This window comes from Sceloporus occidentalis, unplaced genomic scaffold (assembly GCF_023333645.1).
Source record: "Sceloporus occidentalis isolate IW3139 unplaced genomic scaffold, rSceOcc1.0.p SCAF_5, whole genome shotgun sequence".
NCBI lineage: Eukaryota > Metazoa > Chordata > Lepidosauria > Squamata > Phrynosomatidae > Sceloporus > Sceloporus occidentalis.
This window is the reverse complement of record NW_028316985.1, coordinates 20794536-20822313: the sequence shown is the minus strand read 5'-3', so window position 1 is coordinate 20822313 and position 27778 is coordinate 20794536. Positions and strand designations below refer to the sequence as shown.

The 27778-nt window shown below is 41.1% G+C and overlaps 1 protein-coding gene across 3 annotated transcripts in view; it reads left to right on the top strand.

Annotated features, from left to right (window-relative positions):
- Positions 1-27778, top strand: part of TMTC1 (transmembrane O-mannosyltransferase targeting cadherins 1) — a 208854-nt gene that overhangs the window by 103476 nt on the left and 77600 nt on the right. For 2 of the 3 annotated variants that reach the window (XM_089527817.1, XM_089527816.1), the window contains 2 exons: positions 7492-7613; positions 26214-26378. In XM_089527817.1, coding sequence (XP_089383943.1) covers positions 7492-7613; positions 26214-26378 — 287 coding nt within the window. The remainder of the gene's footprint in view (positions 1-7491; positions 7614-26213; positions 26379-27778) is intronic. The other variant, XM_089527815.1, reaches the window with a different exon arrangement.

Here is a 27778-nt window from a genome sequence, read left to right as displayed (position 1 = left end):
TAATACATTTATTGTTAATCATGCTGAACATTCAGACACAGAGAGATTATTGTGTTTATTGAATTGGGCTTTTTATTTTTTCAAGCTCTCTTAAAATCAGTATGTAAATTCTTAGGATTCTAAACATTTTAAAGGAAATTCTGCTTAAACAGTAGCTTTGTGTAATCATTAGTAACTGTTGTATTCTTTTTTCTAGTCCACACATTTTTGGCCAAACTTTGATGTTGTTTAGCCACATATGTCTCAGTTTTCCTGTATTATATGATGAATGGTATGGGAATCTGATACCTAATATATTGACTCTCTCTGTCTTGAATACACACTGAGAGCAATCACTTAATATCCAGTTAAACTACAGCTCAACATGGACTTTGTCAGAGGTAAGGAAATATGGTCCACAGGTCAAATGTGGCCCCTGAACACTAAAAAGTTGGGGGCTAAAGGATTATTTGAAGCCCACATTTCCTTCTTAGATGTGTCATTGATCTCATTTTTTTTTCTCCTTGGCTGGAAAAAAAGTATAGATAATAGTGGTGTTTTTTTTTAAAAAAAATCCAGTCATTGTTGACAGCAGAATTTTAAGATTTTATGATGAATTAATTATTCATATGCAATGACAAAAAAATGCAACGACAAAGTGCATTTGGACTATTTTTATTCTCAACTTTTCCTCCTTACTTTTCTTGTTAGAGCATTTGAATGGCTGAAAAAATGCTAGTGTAGAGAAATAGTACTGGGATGTACTAGAATGGGGGTGGAGGATAGTAGTATGGAAAACAAATGAACCTGGATACTTTTATTCAGAGGTAAGGTACTTAGTTGAAAAAGATTGATGCATTTAGTCAATTGTTCATAAATTAACAAAAATATAATTCAGTTGCATTTATTTCAAAAGGGGGAAATGTTAATTACTAGGTGTGTATGAATTTACCATTTAAGTTAAATACCCACACTGAAATCTTTGCAGAATAATGCTAAAAATACTGTCTACAATTTTACTCACATACACCCTAGTGTTCCAGCCACTATACCACACTCACTCTTACAATTGAAAATCACACTGCCCTAGGCACCTCGGGGTCTTTCATCCCCCCCCTACAAATCTCTTCTATTTGCTGTATGGGGGCATACCCCCCCTTTTGCCTCCCGTCAGTCATTTTAGTCCCAGGAGAATTAAAAAAAACACCCAGCAACCAAGAAGTGAACATGAAGTGACTTCCACATCACTTCCTTATATAATAAAGGGGGGAAACAGAGAGGACAGAGAGGTGGCTTGAAGCCGCCCCTTCCGAAGATGGATTGGGGCTGTGGCAAACATGTCAGCCACAGACCAGCTGAGCGCGCCCCCGCGCCGGGAGGACTTTTGCCGCCTCGGCGGCGTTCAAGGGAGGGGAGGAGCGAGCCGGTGGGAGCGGCTCTCTCTTTAAAAGCCGGCCCGCCGGCCCCCGACTGAGGACGCCAGCCACAGACCAGCTGAGCGCGCCAACGTATTCGCCTAGGGTTTTTTTTTTTTTTTTGGTGAACTACTGGCGTTCCTTCCATAGGAGGAACAGGAATTTTATCAGCTCGCCAGATTGCTATACGGCTTGAGCTGGGGTTTCTGTAATTGTAATTTTTCTCAATTAGTCTGTATTTTTAGGAATGACATCTTTTGCTGTCTTCCTTCGCTGTTGCGGGGTTTTTTTTTTGTTATTATTAGAATTGGGGGTGGGAATGGGATATGGTTGGCCAGCTATGGTGGTGGATGCATATGTAATGGGAGCCCCAATTGAGATTGTGCGGGGCATGGGGAGGTATGGCGGTAGGAATGTGGATAGGTGTTTAAATGGAAGGAGAGATCGATGTGCGATACCTATCTCTCCTTCCTTCCACTTTCCTAACCAAAGAGGCCTGAGGGTCAGCCCAGTCGTACCACAAACCCTGTTTCTGCTCCTATGCAACGCCAGGTCTATAAAAAATAAGACTCACATTGTGTATGACCTTTTGCAGGATAAAAACTGCGACCTGGCGTGCATTACTGAGACCTGGCTGGGGCCTGAGAGCGAGGCAGTGTGGGCCCAGGCCCTTCCAGCCGGGTACTCAGTTAAGGACCAGATCAGGTTAGGTGGGCGGGGTGGTGGTATTGCCTTGGTCCATAAAAACACCCTCTCCTTAACCAGGATCCCAGTCCGGAAAACAGATCACATCGAATGTATTTACCTGTCCCTGAAGGCTAGAGACAGTCTAGGGATTCTGTTGGTCTACCGGCCACCCCGTGCGCTAACAGACTCCCTAGCCGAGCTGACACAGCTGGTCTCGGAACTGGTGTTGGAGTCCCCTAGGCTTCTTGTCCTGGGGGACGTCAACATCCCTTTCGAGGCCAGTGATATTCCAACAGGTGCAGCTCGGGAGTTCATGACTACCATGACAGCCATGGGCCTGTCTCAATTAGTTTCAGGGCCAACACATTGTGCTGGTAATACTCTTGATGTGATCTTTAGTACGGATATGGAGGTTCCGTGGGTTGAGATCTTTAGTGTCTCTCCCTTGTCATGGACGGATCATTTCCTGGTTGAGGCTAGAATCAAGGCTTCCACCATTAACCCCCCCGGGGGTGGTGGACCTATTAGGATGGTCCACCCTCGAAGGCTGATGGAACCCATAAGGTTCCAAGAAGCCCTAGAGGGATATACGACTGGTTCTGACGGCGACTCTTTTGATGCCCTAACTGACACCTGGGATGCTAATCTCTCTAGGGCTATACACAGTATCGCTCCCAAGCGTCCTTTCCGGCCTGCTTCCAATAAACAACCCTGGTATACGGAAGATCTCAGGGAAAGGAAGCGGGTCGCGCAACGACTAGAGCATAAATGGCGAAGACATCAGCGCTTGTCTGACAGGACACTCCTTTGCTCTCATTTAAAAGCTTATGGAGTGGCAATACGTGCAGCAAAGAATTCTTTCTATGCTGCACGTATTGCGTCCACAGAGTCGCGTCCGGCAGAGCTGTTCAGGGTTGTGAGGGAGCTAACTCGGCTTCCTCCCACCCTGAGCCCTATTTTGGAGTCATCTAAAGCCTGCTGCGACGATTTTAACAACTTCTTTGCGGATAAAATCTCTCGGATAAGGGCTGATCTCGACGCCAGTATTTATGCAGATCATACAGGAGAGGTGTCCGAAGCGTCCGTGGTCCCTGTTATACTGGATCACTTTGAGTTTGTTAGTACCGATGAAGTGGACAAGATCCTCCGAAGTGTTAGGAGGACGACTTGCTCTCTTGATCCCTGTCCCTCATGGCTGACAGCTCAGGGGGGAGATGTGGTGCGACTTATGTTACACCGCATAATCAACACATCTCTAAGTGAGGGTCAGTTTCCAGCTAAATTAAAATTAGCAGTGGTTAAACCCCTGCTAAAGAAGCCCTCCTTAGACCCCCTGCTTCATAATAACTATAGACCCATCTCGCTGCTGCCTTTTTTGGGGAAGGTGATCAAGAGAGCAGTCGCCTTCCAGCTTCAGTCGATCTTGGATGACACCGATTTTCTGGACCCATTTCAAACCGGCTTCCAGGCGGGCTATGGAGTTGAGACTGCCATGGTCGCCTTAGTTGATGACCTCCGTCTGGTCATGGACAGGGGGAGCGTGTCCCTGTTAGTGCTCCTGGACATCTCAGCGGCCTTCGATACCATCGACCATGGTATCCTTCTGGGACGCCTGAGGGAGTTGGGAATTGGGGGCACTGCTTTGCAGTGGTTCCGTTCCTACCTCTCGGGCAGATCCCAGATGGTGGAGCTGGGGGACTGTCGCTCCGATAGGAGGGCCCTGACATCTGGTGTCCCTCAGGGAGCGATTTTGTCCCCTATGCTATTCAACATTTACATGAAGCTGCTGGGAGAGATCATCCGGAGACATGGGGCGCGGTGTTATCAGTACGCTGATGACACCCAGATAATTTTCTCTATGTCTCCGACTGATGCAGTAACTAAGGATGGCATCTCTCCTCTAGATGCCTGCTTGGCGTCGGTAATGGGCTGGATGAGGGAGAACAAACTCAGTGTGAATCCAGGGAAAACGGAAGTACTGGTGATAGGTTCCCCGGTTTCGGGTGGTGAGATCTGTCACCCGGTCCTGAATGGGGTCACGCTCCCCCTGAAGGACTCGGTGCGCAGCTTGGGAGTACTCCTTGATTCGTCGCTCCAGCTAACTTCTCAGGTGGATGCGACGGTCAGGAGTGCTTGTTATCAGCTACGGCTGATACGCCAGCTGCGTCCCTACCTGGACCGAAAGGACCTTGAATCTGTTGTACATGCTTTGGTAACCTCTCGATTAGACTTCTGCAATGCGCTCTACATGGGGCAACCCTTGTACCAAACCCGGAAGCTGCAATTGGTGCAGAACATGGCAGCCAGACTGGTCGCTGGTAGTTCCAGGTCGGACCATATAACACCTATTTTAAAAGACCTTCATTGGCTGCCTATTTGCTTCCAAGCTCAATACAAGGTGTTGGTTTTGACCTATAAAGCCCTAAATGGCTTGGGCCCAGGGTACTTGGAGGACCGCCTCTCCCCATATAATCCGCCTCGCACACTCAGAACTTCCGGGACCAAATTGTTGGAGGTCCCTAGGTCCAACTTGATATGGACCTCACAGAGGGCTTTTACTACTGCTGCCCCTTCTCTCTGGAATAAGCTCCCTGCAGAGCTTCGCTCCGCCGCCTCATTAGCTGTCTTTAAGACACAGCTGAAAACATATCTATTCCGGCTGGCCTTCCCACCTTAGATTGTCTGTTTATTTTCCTGCTCTCCTTTTCCCTTTTGACCCTGGACCGTTGTAAACACCTTCTCTCTTTTCCTTGCCCCTGACATGTATATTTTATTGTTTTCCTGTTCCCGTTTTTGTAGTAATGTTTTTAACTGTTATATTGTATTTTTATCTTGTATTGGAATGTTTTAATAATTTTGTAAGCCGCCCTGATCATATCTATGGAAGGGCGGGGTAGAAATAAAATTTATTATTATTATTATTAAACCACCCTGTGAACATAGCCCAAAATGGAGTGGATACAATCTGCTCCTTTTTTAGCTCCTGCCACGGCCCCATGGCGGCTTTATGATGCTCTAGCAGCATGTGGCATATAAATGCTGTACCAATAGAGCGTTATGGAGCTGCCCACATGTGGGCAGTGGATGGCTTCAAGCCGGCTTTCTGGCATCATCGGGACATGTGGCATCTAAACACCATGCCCTGATGGCACCTGGAAGCAGGCTTTTTTGGGCTGTCTGTTCCGGCCCAAAGTCCTCTTATGAGGGTACCCCCAAAATTGTCCACTACAAAGTGTTGGGTGGTATTTTGGGCCAAATCATTTTTGGTATATTTGAAAGAGGGGGGATATGGTTGGGGAATGGTGCACTCCAAAGTTTCCTGAATGCTAATGTAGCCCCTTGACCTCCAACAAATGTCCACCTCTACTATAGAGATCCAGTTGATCAAAGCCTTTCTTTATTCCAGTGTCAAGTAAAACATGGTTGGATTGGGAGATGCTGTATTCCCCCTTCCTGTATTTTTACATGTTTAAATTTTGTTTTTAATTTAGTGCTACTTTTAATGTGATAGTTTATTTAATTACTTTTGATTTTGTTTTAATATTATGATTGATTGTAATTGTGCTTTGTTTTAATCTATGTTGTGAGCCATCTTGGATCCCTTACTGAGAGGCAAGTGGGCTAAAAATAAAATAAAATAAAACTAAACAAATAATATATTTAAAGCCTAGTAATCCATGGCCCTCAATTGCAAGAACTGAGCATGGCTGTTGATAACAAGGTGACTTTGGAGTTCTCATTCATAGGGCTGCCATAAGTCAAAGTCGACTTGTGGGCAATGAACAACAGCAACAACGATTCAGAATAACCAACCCTCCTCACAGGAATGGTGGATAGAATGTGTTATTAATCTGTTAATAATATGTTATTGTTATTCAAGTTAATTGACACTGAATAACTATTAATTTCATGATTTAAGTCCACAAATTTGCATTATGGTAGATGTTTGGCCATCAAGCTATTCCTTCTGCTGTGGCTGCCATGGAACATATGGTAGAAAAATACTCATGATGTGATGGCATCATTTCCACATCCCCCTTCATTAGCAGCTATTTGCAATGTTTATGGAACAGAGAGTCAGCATGATGTAGCAGTTGAGTTTTGGGACTGGTACTCTGGGAGACCAGGGGTTGTATCCCTGTTCTGCATGGAAACCTACTGGGTAAGCTTAGGCAAGCGCTCATGGTTTTAGAGAAGGGCAATTGCAAACCTCTTCAGAATAAGTCTTGCCGCCGGTAGATCCGCGGGGGAGCCGGAGCCTCCAGACAGCGCGGCTCCCGCGCGGAGCGAAAAAGAAGCTCCAAAATGGAGCTTCTTCTTGTGTCGCGTTTGCGACGTAGCGAGGCGCCAGGGGCGCACTCGCTACGTCACAACCCCCGCGACACGTACGGACGCTCAGCGTCCGATACGTAAAGATGGCGGCGCCCATGTGGAAGGGGCGCCGCCATCTTGTACGTATAGAATACGTACTAGGGTTAGGGGGGTGCGGAAGCACCACCCCTTCCTAACCCTAGTACGTATTCTATACGTACTAAATGGCGGTATGTATCCCGCCTTGGTTTACCATAAATTAGTGCTGACTTGAAGGCACACAACAGCAGCAGCAACAACTGGAATAGCGAGGGAAACATGGTAACATATAGCATCATGTAATGTTTAGTATGGCCTTAAGAAAGCTGTGAGCCAGAAATTTGTAGGCTTTAAATCTCATTTCTGCTATCAGTTCACAAAGTGGCTTGTCTCTCTCTTAGCCCAATGATCTGCAGTACTCGTTTCAGAACTGAAGACTGCTGAAGCAATGCCTCAGTTCAGACATTATGCCAATGTGTGGCTTGTGTTAACTATAGCTGAGCTCACACCATGAAGCTATGGTTGAGAGAGAACTGTCTGCTTTCATTTCCCATCTACTCAGTACTTAGCTTCATAACTGCACTCCAGAGGGTAGCAGTATCTTGTGACACAGCAATGGTCCTAACTGGTTCCCCAGTGGCTTTTGAATTCAGATATAACAACAAATTCCATTTAACATACATTATGGTATTCAAATTTGTTTAAAGGCTACTTTTGATAACCCAACTGACAGCCCCTCTCATATCTTGGCATGTAGGCTGGTATAGATTCACTATTACTCTTCCTCTTCTTCCTGCCGTTTATTTGTACTCCACCCCCTTTCCAGCAGTAGGGTTCAAGGCAATGATAACAATACAGCTATAGTGTGATTTTATGACTAAACTCAACTAGTGTGTAAAAACACATGACTGAAGTGCCTTAATAACAAAGAAATGAGAATTTAGAGATACCATGTACATAAATAAGTATGGATATTGTTACATTGACACCAGCTCTGTGATCTCTCCTGAGTTTGGCATTCCGTTTCACTCATATGTGTCTCATTATTGTTTTGTTGCAGAAACTGGAACACAGAGAAGTTCTAGTTGGCCTGTTGTTCCTGGTTTTCCCCTTCATACCAGCTAGCAACCTCTTCTTCAGGGTGGGATTTGTTGTGGCAGAGCGCGTCCTGTATATGCCTAGGTAATTTCCATATCTAATTATTTTGCAATGAAACTCTCCAGTCATTATTTTTTTTTACAATTAAGTTTTGACCCCCTTAGATTACCACAAGTGAATGTCATCAAGTGTTTAGAACTGCTGCTTCTGGGGGGTGGGTGGGTGTACAACCTGCCAAATAACATCTGTTAGAGGGAGTACAGCCCTCCTTGCTGGAGTCCTTCATCTATCCTGGCTGGAATGAGCAATGATCAGGGATGATTGGAGCTGTAGAACAAATCATCTAGAAGGAATCCAGCTAGGGTAGTGCTAGAAGAAAGAACTGTTTAACTGCAGTGATTGCATGTAATCCTATTTGTACATCATTTCTTTGCTAATATTAATGGCTTGCTGTTCAATGTTTGTTCAAATAAATCTCTCAAAATGAAATTTGGAGAGCTCTACTCAAAGGCCTTAGTGAAATAGATTCTGTGTTGGCAGTAATTCTTAAACTTTTGACAGTGTGAAGAAATCCAGCAACATAGTGATGCCAGTTCTTGTGCAATGAAACTTTGACATGAAGCTTAATAGTATTAGTAGTAAATGTACAGCCTGTCTTAAGACAATGATCATATGATATGTAATATTTTGGATTTTCCCCTCTCAAAAGGACTCTTTACACTCTCCAGCACTTCAGGAGTGCACTTTGGCTGCTCCTGAATATGCAGCTCATTAACGATAAAAATAATCACTGTTTGTAGTTATTAGTGAGGAACCAGCATAGCATAGTGTTTTGAATGTTGGACTGCAACTCTAGAGACCAAGGTTTGATTCCCAGTTTGGCCATGAAAACCACTGGGTGACTTTGGGCAAGTCACATGCTCTCAGCCCTCAGGGGAAGGCAATGGCAAACCTCTTCTGAACAAATCTTGCCAAGAAAACCCCACGATAAGTTTGCCTTAGGGTCGTCGTAAGTCGGAAATGACTTGAAGGCACACAACAAAAAACATACCCAGGCACATTACAAACAATGCTGGGGTCCCTGTAGAATTGAGCCTGTAAGTCAGAAACAATTTGAAAGCACACAATACATATTCAGTTATTAGTGACTCCAGGTTAGAGTCCTAATGTGGCTACTGCATGATAATGTTAGTACTTTCTCAAGGCGTCAAAATAGTCCATGCTGCAGAGTGTCATAATATTGGAACTTTAATCTTAAATGAACAATGCTCAGGGTAGCTAATTCTTGTGTTAGAGTTGAGAGGAATAGTTCTTGTTTGTTTTCCCAAGATTCCCCCAGAGAAAGAGAGTCATGCTGTGTTTTCAAAACTGATAATGACAAGGGAGGAATAAATATGACTGCTCAGAAAATGACTGAACCATGAAAAACGATCTCCTTCATTGTATTTCAACTGACACTCTTATGGCATTCTCAATAATCTGTATCCACAGGAAAGCAAGGTTCCTTGCACTTTGGGTTTTAAGGTAAATTTTGGCAATAAAAGTTGAGCAGAAGACACTCTTTTTTTAATGCTGCTATGTATTCTTCTTAGCATCACTGTCACCTCTAGCTTTCTTTACCAATACAGTGGCTTTTCCTTAGATTTCTTTCCACTTGTCAGATATTTAATTAGCATAAGATTAAAATGTTGAAGGGGAGTGGGTCACGATACTGTGCTTGTAGATATTGGAGCTTGGAAAAGTTATTTTTGCAATATTACTCCCAGAAATCTCAAAGCCAGCACAGCTAATTCTGGGAACCCTATGAGTTGCAGTGGAAAACATTCTATTTCAAAACTTTGCTTTTTCCACTTCTCATTAGCTCATTCATATCACATTGCTTTGGGGCATAAAAAGAAACCTCTCCTCTATCCTTTGTCATATTGGCTAGTGATTGGGAGGTGGTTGTTGTGTTTCCCAGCAGTGTGCATTTTGGGTTTTGGTGTGAGTCACATGCTCTTGTGGAATCATTTATAACCTATTAGCAGTGTTCCTTCTTTTTCCTCATTGCTTTACTATGGCCGAGAATGTGTTGGTTGGTCAATGGGATGGCTAATAAATTGATATTTTCCCTCAGCATGAGATTAAATTATTTCGGTCTTGCAAATAATTCTTCAGCGGCTTTTAACAGGTATGTGCATGTGCTTTCATGTGTGTGTGTGTACGTGTGCATACACCTTTCTTTTTAATTTCAGTATCTACTAGAATTGTCTAGTTTCTGTTCCACTCTTCCAATCACTCTGTCAGGTTAGCACCTGTTTTTTAATCCTCCAGGTGCTGCAGCTTTAACTGCTTTACCTTGAAACCAATAAATAAAACAGATGCCTGCATTTCGGTACCTTGTGTTCTCTCAGTCCTATGCAGACCACTCAGTTATTTGGAAAGCAGACCAGTAAAATGTGGATGCTTTGGAATAGGGAAGGTAGCTATTAATAATGAAAATACAAAGCACCCTTTAATCCTCACATTCCTGTATTGGGTTTTGTAGATTAATTGGGCAATATTTTGAAATATTCAAATCTAAATAAAAAACTAGAGTAATCTATACTCTGCTGCAAGATTTTAAAGTGTTTGGCACCGGTTAGATTAAGCCCATAATTTTTCTGCCCTGCTGTATTCTGCAGCTAATTTACAACATAAACTGTTAAGTATATTAAGCAAAAATTGTGATAAAAAGTGTACAGGCAAAGAAATAAATTCTGATAGTACTCAATTCTTAATAAACATCCTTAGGATTACACTACACAGGTTATTAGAATTTAATTATTTATTGTTTGCAGTTAGAAGATGCCCATAAACTCACTAGGTACCATACAGTTAAAAATAGAACACTTATACAGTACAGCAGAAAGAAGGATCTAAAGAGCTCAAACAGTCTCATGCCCATCCTTTTATAGAATCATACAGCTGGAGGAGACCTCAAGGGCCATCCAGTCCAATCCTATTCTACCATGAAGGAACTCACAATCAAATGTCCATCCAGCCGCTGTTTAAAAACCTCCAAAGAAGGAGACTCCATCACTTTCCGAGGCAATGTATTTCACTAACAGCTGTTACTGTCAGGAGGTTCTTCCTAATGTTGAGGTGGAATTTTTTTCCTGTAGTTTGAATCCATTGCTCCAGGTCATATTCTCTGAAGCTGCATCTCTTCAAATATTTAAACAGGGCTGCTAAATCTTTACATAAATCATGCTTGTAGTGGGTCTTGGTGGATTAAAGGATGAATGTCCAGAGCTGCAGCTCAGATCCGCAGTCACTCCTGTTCTAGCAATGCAAATTAAGGTTAAAACATGATGTTTTACCAAACCTGGTTGCCTTTCTGCTGCCCTTCTGAAGTGAGGGGGAAGCGGAGTCAGTTCGATTCCAAGCAAGTCACGTGATGCGGATTCAAGCAAAGCGGAGTGAGTGCACATTATATTATCACACCAGAGCATATTTTGAGGGTTCAACGATTCGAATCGGCCCCCTTGCACATGCTCAGTGGGGCTCTGGACGCTGCCCTCCTTCCCTGCCCCCTCCTTACCTGTCATCCTTCCACAGCCAGAGGAGGGATGTAGGGAAATCAGGCTGCGGAAGGAGGCTCTCTCTCTGTTTAATTTTTTATTTTTGGCAGTCTATGTGCATGACTTTTGCTTCAGGTAGTAGATATATATTTTGATAGAGCGTGGCTAGCTGCTTGTTCACTTTCCCTTTCATTTCCTCGCTTCCAGCAACGGAAATGCTGCAAAGGGCACTTTGCAAAAAACTTTTTTTCTCTTGCGAATGAATGCTACTTGAATGCGAATGTTTCAATGTTTTTCTTTCCAATTTGGCAAATTGGGAAATTGATACAGCTTTTGCTACTGTCTCTAAGGAATTCAGGGGTAGCCTAGGGAAAGCAAAAAAGAATGCATGGCATCACATCCTTTTCTGGCATTCCGAGGTGAGGAATTAATTATTATTATTAAAACCACCGGAAAGCTCGGTCTGATATACTCCGTACAGAAGTAATTTTCGTTATTTCCTGGTTAATGGCCATGTTGTCTTTTTGGGTTGCTTGGCTGGCTTAGGAGTTGGAGATGCCATACTGCAAAGATCCCTTTTAGAATTCCTTGCCAGTTCCAGTAGATTGTGGGTATTTTTTTTAAACAAACAAACAAATCAATAAAGTTGAAGTCAGATAAAGGGATCCAAAGCAGACTGGGGTTTGCAGGGAGACAAGATATCCAGCTGACATGATTGAATCGAAGGTGGTAGTCAGGATGCAGAGTTAGCAGGCAAATAAGAAGATGGGCAACAAGAGTCGGTTAGGAGTTACTGTCATGTACTTCTAAGTTGTTTCTGTCTTGTGGTGACCCTATCAATTTAATTTGACAAGATTTGCATGGGGGGATGCCATTGCCTTCCTCTGAGGCTGAGAGTGTGTGACTTGCCCAATATCAGTCAGTCCGTTTCCATGCAAGGATACAAACTGTGCTCCCATAGAGTTTTAACTGATCATTCAAGCTGCTACACAATGCTTGTTAGGAATTACTCCTGGTGGTATCTCATTTATACTAAGATTGTGCAGAAGTCAGGGTTTTATGGAGCATGGTGGATCTATATTGGCCTGTGGGATAAGCTTGCACTTTTTGCAGTCCAAAATGGCTGGAAACGGGGCAAGTCTTCCAATTTGACCATTAAAGTTTGATTTTAGCTATTATAATACAGTGGCTCCCAGACTTTGGTCCTAGGTGTTTTGGTCTTCAACCTCTAGAAGCCCTAGCCAGTTTGGCCAATAGTAAAGAATTTTGGGAACTGAAGTCCAAAATATCTGAAGGATCAAAGTTTGGGAAGCACTGTGCTAATGATTTGAGCTAGATTTGGCAAATGGGTTGACCGATGAAATTAAAAAAAAATACAACTAGAGTGGTGCCACAGTTTAGACTTGAGCTGCATCTACACTGTAGAATTAACGCAGTTTCACACCGTTCTAACTGCCATAGCTCAATACTATGAAATTCTGGGATTTGTAGTTTTGTGAGGTATTTAGCCTTTTCAGTTGGAGCACTCTGGTGCCACAGCAAACTGCAAAATCCCAGGATTCCATATGATGAAGCCATGGCAGTTAAAGTGACATCAATCTGCCTTAATTCTGCAGTGTGTCAGCAGCCCAGGAGTGAAGAACATGGGGCTTTCCAGATACTGATGGACTCCCATCAGCTCTGGCTAACACAGCAAATGATGAAGGATGCTGGGAGTTTAGACCCAAAGCACCTGGTAGACCAAAGGCTGGAATCGGTAGTGTTGATGGAATCTTTATTTGAGAGTACAGTATTTTCTCTTAACTGTTAATCTTTCTCTTGAAGCTTTACCCTTCATAGGCTTTGCACTGTCTTCTCCAGCATGGTCAGAATTTTTAGATGAATATGGTGCTCTTTGTTAAAGAGAAGGCATTATGATTATATAATGTATCCTGGGAGCCTACACTTGTTTTCAGAAATAGAAATATATTTAAGTTCTGTTTTTACAGGGTATTTTGCCCTGTTTCTCATGGTATATGAGGTAAAGGGATCTCCAACTACTGTTTAGTAATGTAGATTTTTTTTTTAGAGTTTTGCTATCTTCTGCTTTTTACAAGGCAGTTGGGTTCTAACAAAGTTCATATATGTGTGTATTAATCTTTAAAAGCGCACATTTGTATTCACCCTTTCTCCTTGAAAACATAAAATTGCTTACAGCATAATGCCAAAGGATGATCTTAAGCCTTTTTTAAATTGTAGGTTCAGAATAAAATTTAAAGATGGAAAATTGCTTCTGTAGTCATCTTTCTTCAGCTCTTTTAATAGTGTGTTGTTTGGGAGCAATTAAAATTCATAGTGTGATGAGGCTATGATAATGGAGTTGCAATTTTCATGAGGTTGTGACCTTTTAAAATCATGAAAAAGAACTCTCTTTTTTTCTTCAGCCAAGTGCTCATTTGACGAGAAGGTATTATAATTCACTTGCTTCACAGGTATACTTTCCCTATTTTGTTTCTTATTATGAATTCTTGTTTGGTGTGCTATTTGCCCTCTCTCATTTCTTCCCATATTACAGTATTTTATTCACTATTTCAGTCAGCCCCAAAGATGTGAACTGTATAGCTTGGGCAAATCTATGGCTTATGCCAATGCTTCTTTAGCTATCTGATTGGGTGCGGAGGACCAGCATGTTTTCCCTCAATGTACCAGGGCACCATATTTGTGTCCATTGGGAACAATTGTTTCATTCTTTCCTAAAAATATGCCACAGACTGGCAAGTTCAAGGACAAGCAATGGTCTGTAGACCACCACTTTGGGTAGCATTGGCTGAGATTCTAAACAGGATAAAACCTTTGTCCTGAGAAAATATTGTATCCTACCACTGTGTTCAGAGTCAGTTGTGGTGCTTACCACATGCACACAATGGCTGAGACCCTACACTGGCCAGCGTAACATAAGAGTTCTGCAGGCAAAACTCTGGTACAGCTCCCTATTCACCATACTCAAGACTCCAGGTTTTGCTGTGGGCATTCTGTGGTGGATTGGAGAAGCATCTGGCTATGTCGCCTTAAATCCCATTTTGGGAGAAAGGCGAGATATAATTCCCTTAAATAAATAATGAATAAATAAAAATGTCCCCTTACTAGATGCCAACAGATGACATTTTTCTGCCAAAACCTGCTGGGGTCTCAGTTGGTGATTTCATTGGTATGCATCTGGTTATGGGACACTTTTCTGGTTCCTTGCAGTCTCTACCAGTATTGGAACGGCTGTTCAGGGTCTGTAGAAGCAAAACTGTGTATCCTGAGGGGACTTTGGTCATGGTAGAAAGCGGAAGATAGTATCAGCCTCTGCAATGCTTAAAAAAAAAGAGAGACATGTATTCATAAGGTGGATCTAAGCTTTTGTGTGTCACTAAGAGGATGCTGGCCAATATATACTTCTGCCGATAATTTATTGAATTTATTCAATAGTAATAATACAAGCAGGATAACTGCTTCTAGCAAAAAAAAAAAAAAAAAAAAAAAAAAAAAAGACTTGTAACTGAACCAGAAGTAGGAAATTGTGTTATCCTTGAAATTAAATGTAATTTGTGTTTGGAAATGACCTGAATTTTATCCAGAGTAAGCATGTTGAACTAGGACTTAGAGTGTTGAACTAGGAGTGTAGAGATCTGGATTCAAGTGCCCATTTGGCTGTGAAGTTCAGTGTATGAGCTTGAGCCAAACACAGTCATTTCAGCTTACCCTACCTCTCTGGGTTCTTGTGAAGCTGAAAACAGGACAAAGACCATGTCTGTCTCCTTGATTTCCTGGAGGAAAGTTGATATATTAATGTAACAAATGACTATGGCTATCATTGATTCATTCACCCCACAAGTGGTTTTTGTAGATTTCATCTTCATTTGGGCCTGAGAAAATGGGAATCAATTATTTGCTCTTTCATAAATGTATTGGATGTCTTTTACCAAGGCATTGAACTCAATGTTTTCTGACCATAAATAGGGAAAACTTGTGACTTGTCACAAAAGGTGATATTTGTATGATGGAAACTATTATTAAACAGAACCTGTAATTAACTTGCAAGGGCACACTCTAGCTAGCCTTCATGATGCTTTTTCAAAGTCCAATAGTTTCCTTTGAGAGAGAGTTAAGCGAGAAATCAATCAGACTTAAAACTGTTTAACTTTGGCTTGATAACATGCGGGATAATTGTAAACAGTCCCATTTGCACACAGTTCTTGTTTTTACCTTGAATGATTTTTATAACAGTGATTTCCAGATAGTTGACTGTGGGTCCAAGCTCCAGATCACTATTATACATACCGTTATGCTTGCACAATACCTTTGGCTCAACAAAACAGTATGTGTAATAGTGATCAGGAACTTGGAAAAGTTACTGTACTTTGTGGACCACAGCTTCCAGCATCTCCTAGAAAGCATGGCCATTAACTTTGTTAATTGAAGGTTTCTGGGAGTTGTGATCTATGAAAACTCTCCAAATGGTTAATCAGATGGTTAATTAATATATCAAGCAATTAATATATCAAGCAATGGGGAAAACTGACTTCATTCTAAGTTTCTTCATTCAGTCCCAGTGCTGTCTACTTTGACTGGCAGTGTGTCTCCAGGATCTCAGGTGGAGATTTCTCTCATTATCTGTTAACTGCTCCTTCCATCTGGAGATGTCAGGGATTGAAACCTAGGGCCTTCTGCATGCATAACATGTGCTCTACCTTTGCACTGTGGCCATCCCCTGTAATGCTTTCTGTGCTGCAGCAGCAGCCTTGAGGTAGTGAATTTTCATGATGTATTTTTGCACAGCATGAAAGCTTCTTGCTTTTGTCACTCCTGAATCTATTTCCAGTCTATTTAATTAGATGACCCTGAATTATAATATCATGAAGAGGGGGAAAGGAATGTTTTCTATATAATTTTTGTAGTGCTTGTAATTATGCCCCCTCCACCTTCAATACATATTTATTGGCTAAAAAAAACCTAAGAAGTCCTAAACTAGAGATGGAAAATATGAACCATCCCAGGTGTTGCTGGAACACAGTTGGTATGATCCCATATCATTAGCTATAGTAGCTAGATCTGATGGGACTTGCAGTCTTTTAATGTTTGAAAGATCATGTGAGCCTTACTCTGTGTCCTAACCATTGTAGCCTTTCTTTCTAGGGAAAGTGCTCCAACACTTGAATTACCTGGGGAATTTGTTATGCTGCCATCTTGTTTCTGATCCTGATGTGCTTCTGTGTCATGGCTGGCTCATGGATCTCTTCCAGCGGGTCTTCCCAAATTGATCCCCTAATCTCACTCTCCACTTGCTTAAATTGTTCTCTTCAGACTGATTTGTTCTTGACTGATTTTATTGCCCATTGTTTGGGAATTGCTTTTAACGTTAATTTGGGGGGTGGGTGGGAATCTGGAGTCTAGTGTAATTTTATCTACCGTTTCTGTGCCTTTGATTTTATTGTTTTCTCTTTTTTATATGCTGTTACCCGCCTTGATCCAACACAGGGAGAGGCGGCTAATAATAATAATAATAATAATTATGGTAGGCAGATAAAGATTGAATATCCCTTATCTGGAATTCTGAAATCCGAAACACTCCAAAATTGTCCACATAGGTGGAGAAGACAATGATGCCTTTGCTTTCTGATGGTTCACTATAGACAAACTGTTCTATGCACACAGTTATTAAAAATATTATATATAAAATTATTTTAAGTCTATGTATTTAAAGTTCATACAAAACATGAATGAATTTAATGTTTAGATTTGGGTCCCATCTCCAAGATAGCATATTATGTATATGCAAATATTCCAAGTATATGCAAATATTCCAAAATCTGACAAAATCTGAAATCCAAAACACTTCTGGTCCAAAATATTCCAGATAAAGAAAACTCAAACCTTATCCCAAAAGATCTGAAAATGGTTAGTTGTACTTCTATTTTTTACTGTTGCATTTCTCTTGCCAGAGCTGGAGAAATGTGCCTGTCTCATGCCAATATAGTTTGCTTGTCTGTGTACCATGACTTGAGGGATGGGGAGGGACCCATTTGCTCATTGCCTCAGATATCAAAATGTGTTGGGTCAGCCCTGTCCCATCCAAACAAACTGACTAGTTTGACCAAATGGTTTCCAAACATCTGGTACTGAGGCAGCAGAAAGGAAAATGTGCTGAGCCTGCTGCATGTTCTTATTGTGTCAAACCGGAAATGTAAAGTGCTCCGGATTGTGTGAGGATATGCCTTGTGTGTTAAAGAAAATTGTTACCAGACTTAAGTTCTTGTGAAAGGCTTGCTTGTTCTGCTTTCTTAAAGGCTGAGTTCACACATGCATCGTATTGTTCTTTACCCCTTCTTCCTCTTCCCTGTGTGATTCCTCCTGTACCACTGATAAGCAACTGAATGAAAGCTCTTGCATGATATTTTTATTTATTTATTTATTTATTTATTTATTTATTTATTTATTTTATGGTATTTGTACCTCGCCCTTCAGCTCTAATGGCTATCAGAGCAGCTTACAATTAATATTTTTAATTAGACGGTTCCCTGTCCTCAGGCTTACAGTCTAAAAGACACGATACAAAAGGAGAAGGGAATGGTGCTGGGGAAGGAGATCAGGTCCAGTGGTTATTCTCTCCTCTGAGGCCTGGACCAAGGCAGATGGACTGGAGGGAGGAACGAGAGCATCTGAACCCATGATTGTTGATTTTATGCTTTTAATTCTGGTTTTTAACTTGTGTGGTAATAATATTGTAATGCTGTAAAATTGTATTTTTAAACTCTGCTGTGATCCTGCCTCGATCCAATTGGGGGAGGCGGGAATATATATATATATATATATATATATATATATGTGTGTGTGTGTGTGTGTGTGTATGTATGTATAAATTATTATTATTATTCAGGCTGGCCCTGATGGAGCTGGGCCTGCCTGTTCACTCTCTTGCAGACCAGAGGATGACAGTTATGGAGGGAGTTATTCATTTTGGGAGTCTTGCAATCATTGCAGTCAGCTAGCCCCTGAAAAAAAAAGTGAGATCTGTATATAGTCAGGAGGCTGCCCAGGAGCAAACAAAAGTGTTTTAGACGGCCTTCTGTTTTCAGTCGGCCTTCCTCATTTGCAGCTTTGATTTTTGTGGATTTGATGAATATATTCTCTCTAGGAATCTCTAGGCTCTGCAGTGTGGTGCATGCACACCAGAAATTGCACTGGAAGACCTAGAGATTCCTTGAAAACTATTCTCTCAGGTAAAAAAAATTGCATTTAATTTTTTTTTAAAAAATTGCATTTCCCCCGCTTTCACAGGGGTCCTTAGCCCCTAAGCAAATGTGGAGGGCTCACAGTACTGGTAGTCTGTTTAGAGCTTGTGTGAGTTCTTGTCTGAGGACTGTAGATTCCAAACACCTCTCTTTCCCATAAAAGCTCTTGTCTTGCACTAAAACATTCAGAGGCCTCTAACCAGCATTAGCCAGGCTGGTTGGAGGATTCTGGGAGCTGTAGACCAAGAAAGGAGGTTACACAAGCTCTGAATCTATTATATTATAGTGAACTCATACTCTGATGATTTTCATCCATCCATGGAGGAGGGAGGTAACAGCATGCCTGGCGGCATCTCCATGTTTAAGGAACATGGGGGGAAATTAGAGGAAAGACAACCCTTAGGGGGGAAATTTAGAAAGTGTTTTTAGTGCTTTCAGATCTGTGCAGTATTTTATTTTTGCTGCTAGTTTTACTTTGAATTTTATTACATCCTTCAAACCTCTTTATCCCATGTTGGTGGTTTTATCATGGCTTTATTATGCCCCGTTTTATTATCATTCTTTTTTATTGCTGTTTTTTTATGTCATGTTTTTAATTTTTCTGTATACCATCCGCAGAATGTCACTTATGAGATGGCTTCAAAGTGTAAGAAAATAAAAACACTAATTTTAAAATCCCAGGACTGTGTAATGAGATCTAAAGATGCTCAGTGTCCAAAGAATGCTGATCTCATCTGGTGGCAGTGTATTCCACACTTTACCTATGCTCTGTGCACTTTTTATCTGTCTTGACTCTCCCACCATTCTGTTTCCATTTTGTAGATGACCCTGGGTTTTAAGATTATGGGAGATTAATCATTTAATACATCTCTATCACATTTCCCATTACTTGCCTTTTTCCAAAGGTAATCAACCTCAGTCACTGAAGTCAGCCCTTATTAGTTCTCCAGTCCCTCACCTGTTTTGGTTGTTTTTTCCTGCATTCCTGTGATACTCTTTTTCAGTGCAGAGACTAGAACTGCATACAGTACTGCAGATTTGGTCTTATTGCAGATTTGTAGAAGGGCAGTATGATACCAAGAATTTTATTCCAAATTCCTTTCTTAATTAGTCACAACTTGGAATTTGCCTTTTTTTACAGCAGTCACACACTTGGTTGACATTTTTATAAAAACATGAGCCACGATCCCCAGATCCCATGGTCACTTGCTGTCCGCTCACATCCCACTGTTGTATATGTGAAGTTGGGATTACGGTGGCCCCTTGGTATCCACTTGGGTTTGATTCTAGGATCCTCGGTGGGTGCCAAGATCCGTGGATGTTCAAGTCCCATTAAACACAAAGGCCTAGTAAAATGGGGTCTCCCTTCTGTAAAATGGCAAAATCAAAGCTTGCTTTTGGGTGTGTGTGTGTGTGTGTGTGTGTGTATGGAATATTTTCAAGCCATGCATGGATGGTTGAATCTGTGGATAAAGAATTCCATGGATAGAGAGGGCCAAATATATTATCATCATCATCATCATCATCATCATCATCATCATCATCTGCTCCGATATGCATCCTTGAATACTTGTTTTCACTGAATTTTCATGAACCATTTTAATAAACGGTTTTACTTCCTCGCTGTCTGATGGGGCTTACTAACTTATTTCACTCTCCCTCGCTCAATTTCAACTACGACATGAAATTATTGTTTAAAGAGATTCTTTTAGAACTCTTTACAAACTCATTTTGTTCTCATTACCCTAAATAATTCATAGTCATATCAAATGTGGCCACCGCACCATGTGCCCCTATTTCCAGGTTTTGTATTAGGAGATTTTCTGTACCTCAAGTTTGGCAAATATATGTGCTACTTAATATCTTTTGAGAGTATTTTTTCGGCAATCCTGTGTCTTCTAACATACCTCTTAAAGTACTGTGCTGGAGGAGTGGTTGTAACAAGAACCTTTGCATTCACTTAGTAGGGGTTTAACATGTTTTTCCTTGCTTGATATATTAACTGACTACAATAGAAATAATACCAAAATAACAAATGAAATATTACTAAATTGAGTAAATTTATTTTTTATTATTTTTTAAAAATATATTTTATTTTCCATAAAATAAACATACAAAAATGCTGAGTAAATTGATTTTTTAAATATACTCCTCTCTCCCCCTCAAGATGGTGGTCAGGAGGAGGGCTCTTTGTCTTCAGGCGAGGCCATGTAAACCCCCTGGGTGACCTTGGGCAAGTCACACTCTCTCAGCCTCATTAGAAGGAAATGACAAACCTCCTCTGAACAAATCTTGCCAAGAAAGCCCCATGATAAGTTTGCCTTAGGTTCGCCATAAGTCGGAAATGACTTGAACAGTGTTGCCAATTTCGCGACTTTCATGCGAAAACGGTGACTTTTCAGAGCTTTTCGTGTGATTTTCGCGCCTGGCTCCATTTCAGTGCCTTTTCCGTGACTTTGGCCCATTTCAGCTCCAGACTGCTGCAGAGCAACCAACCCTTTGGAGTGTAACAGTTTTCAGCCAAGAGGGCTGGAGAAAACTCTCTCTCTCTAATGACTCCCTCTGAGAGCCAGGACGGAGCAAGCCCAACCAACCCCAACTGTTTGGAGGAATCACATTCACACTAACAGTTCAGTCAATCAGAGAGAGGACAGTGATTGCCCCCCCCCCCAGGCATTCTCAGGCTCCAGGGGCAAAGCAAAGGGGCTGCAGTGCTGGAGAGAGGCAGGGAGTGAGGGATCTTGGCTGGCTTCCCAATTGCCTTGGATTTCCAAGTAAGACATAAGTTTTAAGGCACACAAAGGCAATACTTGATCATGGTATCATGGCTTGATGTTGTGGACTTCTATGTGTGCCTGAGAGTGACATTTGAATTTCTGAATTCCTGAGCTTGGGCAGAGTGCCCCAAGCCTACCTCTCAGGGTCGTTGTTGTACTGTGAGGACCATTTGGGTTATGTGATGTGAATGTGATGTCCCTGAGTATGTGTGTGTGTGTTAGTGATTAAATATGCCTCTGAGCATGGGCAGAGCACCTGGTAAGTTGGCATCCCTGCCCTGTCTTCCCAGAATTTTGTTTTGTGGCTCTCTTTTTCGTTCTCTTTTCCATTGCCATCCATACTGCAGAAATAATCCAGTTTGGCACTGCTTCTAACTGCAAGGCTCCCTGCGATGATGGGATTCTGGGCACAACAAACCACCAAGCCCAGAATTCCATGCATGGAGCCCTGGCTGGTAAAAGCAGTGTCTCAACATGTCACAAAAAACTATAATTCCCAGGATTCCCTGGTTTGACAAGGGAATTGCCTCCACGCTTTCAGATCACAGCCCCAGAGAATGAGTCTACAGGATATCAGTGTTGCCAATTTAAGTCCACTTCTTCAGCTGCATTTGGATTTAATAATGATAATAATAATGGTGATGATGATAGAGAGATAGATCTTGTAGCACCTTTGAGTCTCACTGAAAGAAAAGTTGGCAGCATGAGCTTTCCTAGACTTAAGCGTATTTCCTCAGATGCATGGGAACTGTAGTTCATTGTGGCACCAGAGCTCTTTCTCACGAAACTACAATTCCCAGGGTTCCCTAGCACTGAGCCAGGGCAGTTAAAGCGGTCTCAAACTGGATTATTTCTGCAGTATGGATTGGACCTTGAGCATTTTTAATAACAAAGGTCCAAAACACTGCAGAAATAATCCAGTTTGTGACTGCTTTAACTCTCCTGGCTCAGTACTAGGGAATCCTGGGAATTGTAGTTTGTTGTGGCACCAGAGCTCTTTTTGATAAAGAAGGCTCAATGTCTCACAAAACTACACTTCCCAGGGTTCCCTAGCACTGAGCCAGGGCAGTTAAAGCAGTCTCAAACTGGATTATTTCTGCAGTGTGTCTTGGACCCAACTCAGGCTGCATCTTCACTCCAGACTCCAGAGATAATCCAGTTTCATACCGTTTTTACTGCCATGGCCCAGTGCTATGAAATCCTGGGAATTGTAGTTTGTTGTCACACCAGAGTTTGCTGAGAGAGAAGGTTAAATGTCTCCGAAAACTAGAATTCCCAGGATTCCCTAGCACTGAGCCATGGCAATTAAAAGGGTGTCAAACTGGATTTATTTCTGCAGTGCGGTTGCAGCCGAACACATTTCTATTTCGCACAAAGCTTCCTGAACCCCCTTCATGTCAAAATAAATATCTTAAAAGGACTGAAAGATTCTTTGTTTGGTTCAATGGTGATTTTGAGGGTTGAAATAAGTTACAATTATTTTTATTCAATTATGTTTACGTTTATTTGCAAAACATCTGCCATTTTAACATTATGGGAATTTTCCGGGAATTGTGACTGAATATTCCGTGTGATGTGGGGGGTTTCAGCGTGTTTTGGACAAACATTTTCGGGAATTATCTTCAAGGCTTGTTGGCAACACTGGACTTGAAGGCACACAACAAAAAACATACCCAGGCATATTACAAACAATGCTGGGGTCCCTGTAGAAGTGAGCCTTATATGATCTGACGGATAAGATTACCGAAGGTACTTTATTTTGTACCTGTTAGGTCAGTGGTGGTGGTGATGAAATCCCTGGGCTTGTAGATATTAGGACTTTGAAAAAACAATACATTACAAAATACATTTTGGTAGCTCAGCAGATCCGAGAGTGGCTATAATATTTGTTGCTAAATCCCAGCGTACCTAAGCATTCTGTAAGCACCACCATGAAGTGATTCAGACACAGCAAAGCACAATCTTGAAAACTGGGGGCCCATTTGAACTACAGAATTATAGCACTATTATTCCATTGTAACTGCCTTGATTCCATCTGCTGGAATCTTGGGATTTGTAGTTTAGTGATGCACTGGAATGCTCTGGCTGAGCATTCATAATGTCTCTCCCTAAATTGCCAGGCCCAGACTTCCATAGGACAGAAACATGGCAGCTATAGTGGAATAATAGTGCCATTTTTCTGTAGTGATGTAGTGGTTTGAGTGTTGAACTGTGACTTAGGACACCAGGATTTGGATCCCTGTTTGGTCATGACAACCCATTGGGATGGCCTTGGGCAAGTCACTTCTCTCAGAGGACAGCAAAGGCCTACTCTCCTCTGAAGTCTTGCCAAGAAACCTCCACAATAGGCTTGCCATAAGTCAGAAATAACTTGAAAGCACACAACAACAACATTCTGTAATGTGAATGGGCTGCAAAAGAACTAGGCTCTGGTTTGTAGGGAGTTTGGGGGTTTGGACTAATCATTTCTCTTGACCAGAGTTTAGTGCCGGTTTTCAGTGGCCCTGCCCAGTATGTCAGAAATGGGAGACCTTTGGATCACAGTTCTCATAATCCTTTACATACTACTGGGATTTGTGAGAGCTGAAGTGTAAACCACCATGAAGGTAATGATCCCTTATCCCGGTGCTATATGATTTCTTGCACAAGACCATTTGGGAGCAATTGCACAAAGAAAAGTGCCCCTCAAAGAAGCATACATGAGTGAAGTAGTGTTGACTTTCCCACATTTTTTTTTTAAATGGGGGAAATAATACAGCTCTGCCATTGGGATTTGCTTGTTCCTGTTTTTCTAGAGCTCTTAACAGATGAAACATTGTCAGTTGCTAAGCAGAAACCTTTTCTTGGAAAATCCTCTTATCAATATTCAAACTTCTAACATTTCTCACTTTGCCGTCTGATGTCGAGCACTCTAAAGAGAAATCAAAAAGCTTTTTAGAAAGATATTTGGTTTCACAGGAAGTCAAGATTGTACAACAAGATGCTGTTTCTGTACAATGAATTACAATTGAATAAAAGCCAAGGAAATTTAGATAAGAAAAATAAATTATCTTGTGGTACTCTATGTCTAGACTGTGCATATAACTCTTTACTAAAAGCAAGTGCGTCTTTGGAGGATGGGGAGGAGAATAACATTTTGGTCCAATACAAGAAGATTTCAATATTTGAAGAGCTATTGTACATGTGATATGCCTGCAGGTTAACTTAAATGGAACGCTATTTCTTTTCGTGAAATGTGAAACAGTTTAAGAATGCACATGAAAGTTTTATAAGAGATCCATTTGCAATTAAAAAAAGGTTCAGGGTCATTTTTTAAATGAAAGTTTTTATTTTAGATTATTAAGAGAATGTTGTTTCATAAAGTTATATTAAATTGGTGAGTGTGGATAATTATGTGTTTACTTACTTATGTTATTTTATAGTTCTGTTCTTAATGAACTATAAATTTCATTTTAAAAAAAGCTCTAGCCAAAATAATCTGATGGGAATTATGATACATTTTAAAAGCTGACAAACAATTATATTAGCAGTAGTACTAAAAATAAAATCAAAGTTGTTAGTACAGTATCCTCTTTAAAACCAATTTGATTTATTATGAGTGTGGGGCATTATAACCCTTTTGAAGAAAGAATGGAGAAATTCAAACATAAACAGAAGCCATAGTTGGCATGATGTGAACAAGCCTACATAGGTTTCAGCTTTCATGTTTCCTGTTCCCTCCTCCTCCTTTGTGCAAAGGAGATGGCAAGGAGCTATCTGAGGTGTTCAAGCCTATCTCCAAAATAGGTTCAACACCTCGGATAGCTCCAATGCCAAACCTTGGAGTGGATTCACTGTCCCACTTACAAGGGAGCCACCAGCTCCCACTTGAAGACTGAGAGCTTTCCACTTGCACTTTAGAACCAGCCATAGTTCCCTGTAGTAGTGGTCAAACTTTGGGAACTATGGTTGGTTCTAATTATAGTTAGTTAAAACAAATCAGACTGTTAAATTTTGGTTAGTTTTAACCAACAATATATTTTTAAAAACTACAGTTCCTGAAGTTGTCAAATCATAGAGAGCTGTAATTAGTACTAAACTAAATGTGAAAGCATTTACACTGCCAATATCTGGGCTAGTTTTCTGAATTACAGCAACTTCTGTCATTGCAGGCTTTAATTGGAAAAGACTTTAAAAGGAATTATTTTATTAAAGATCTGATGCTCTGGTGAAATGGGTACTTGGAGATGAGGCCCACCCAGCATAACCAATGGTAAGAAATGCTAGTAGTTGCTGTCCAGCAACATTGGAAGGTCTGCACTTTGTCCACCCCTTTGTTCATTATGAAGAGTGAACAAAGAGATGGAAGAACAGGATGATACAACATTATTTATTATCCTGTTTGAGAGAAGAACAAGATACTGGAAGAATTTGATATACTGTAATAAGATGAGCAATAAATTGGGTTTTTACCATGCGTGAGCCAGCAAGCAAATTATAAAGTCTTCACTTAAACATTTCTTTCCTCACTGGGAAACTACTGCTTAAATACTTTGGGAAGAAGTTAGGACATTTCAAATAGACTTTAGTGGCATCCTGGTTTGATTGCACACAGCATAAAAGGAGGTGTGATTGGCCTATATGCACTACGAAAAGGTTTGTTAAAATCTCGTCTTACAAAAATGAGTTATGATCATCTGAAAATGGTCAAATGCAAGGGCTCAGTCCTCTCACTGGTTATTATTATTATTATTATTATTATTAACTTTTATTTATAAAGCGCTGTAAATTTATGCTAAAGAAAAGAAGAAGAATAGCCAAATGTATTTCCATGTGAGATCCAGCACTGTGTACTCACTTTAGTGTTAGTCTAGGATTCCAGGAAACCAGGGTTTTAATCTCTGCTCAGTCTTGGAAACTCACTTGGAGATCTTGGGTACATCATACTTTCTCAGCCTTACGAGAAGGCAGTGGCAGACCTCCTTAGAATAAATCTTGGCAACAAAATACTGAGATAGAGTTGCCATCAGTTGGAACTGATTTGAAAGCATATATCAGCAACAACAGTGTTCCATGCAAAATGTAATTTGTTTAAAAAAACCTATTCTCCCTTCCTGTTTGCTTTTTCAGTATGGGGTACTGCATCCTCTTGGTTCATGGCTTAAACAAACTTTGCACATGGCTGAATAAATGGGGAGTCACTGCAGTGACTATGTCGGCTTTGCTTCTGCTCTTATTCTCTTGGAAAACCGTGAAACAAAATGAAATTTGGTTGTCAAGGGAGTCCCTTTTCAGGTAGGACTGCTTCAAGGTAAACTGTGGGGCAAGTGACATATGTTGTGTTTCTGTGGGTGCCTCATGCCCTTCTGTTTTGCACGTCAATATTTTTGTTCCTTTATTTTGTATTATTTATATTATTTGGAAGATGAGTTTGGACAATCCTATTTTGACTTCCATGAATTGTAACTTTCAGACTGTTGTACTGGGATGTGAGAAATCCAGACTCTAGTTCCAACCGAATCTTAAAAACCACTATGATCTTGGACCTGTTATTCCCTCTGTCTGGCCTACTCACAGGGTTGTTGTGAAGTTAAAGTGGGGAGGTAGAGTGTCAGGTATGCTTCCTTGAGTGCGTTGGATTCAAAGAGGGATATAAAAGTAAGTAATAAGTATTAAGTAAAATATAAGCACGTGATAGTAAAGGACATAAAGAGAATCAGGACTTCAAAATTATTCTGTCTTAAGCGTGTCCTGTCAAAATACAGCTTTTCCTTAATCAGTATAGGTGTTTCTTGAGCTAAATGTGCTGATTAGGAATTCTTCTCCCACCCGTTCCCCAAAGAGAGCACTTTTGCTTCTTTCTCTTTATTCACATTAACTACAAAACTAGCAGTATGGTGCATACAGCCTGCCTTGTTTTTGTGCATAGCAAACAGAATTATTTAATAAGTTCACTTTTGAAAGATCAATGGAAGGCAATTTAACAGGAGGTTGCACAGCAAACAGTTTATCACAGCGGAAAACTTTATTACTGGTGGTGATGATTTACAGGACAAAGCGAGGAAAAACCAAACTCAGCTTAATTTTTAGTACAGTACCTCTCTCTAGTATTATTCCTTTTTAGATGCTTGAACTGTTGTGGTTTCTTTCAGCTTTGGTAATTGCAGTTTGGTGAGAGTGCTGTGAACTGAGTGGTTGGCATACCCAACCAGTGTTATAAAAGATAAGAAGTAGTAACTTTATTGACCATATTGGCCATAAGAAAAATCCAAATTTCATTTTAGGCTAATACCTTCAGTAGTCCAAAGAGAGGCAAATTATACAGGAATTGGAGGGGGTGATAATTACCAGTCCTCATGATGGGATTTCACAGAAGATGGAAAGTGGCTCAGGTGGAGCCTGAGGGCTATACAGAGAGCAGATGGCTTCAGCTTTTGAGTGACAAAATATCGGTAGGATTTGAGACAACCCCTGGATAGTTGAATAGAAAAGACAAATAGAGACACAGCCTGGAGTAATGAGGAGTTATGGTCTTTAACTGCTTTGCAGTGAAACTCGCTCAGTCTCTGTTGCAAGAGGATATGTGGAGAACCTGGAGGACGATGATGGAGTAATTAGCAAACCCATTTAACCATTATTTAGTGCTGTCTAAGTCTTCCACATGTCTTTGGGCCATGTGCCTTTCCCATCTGAAA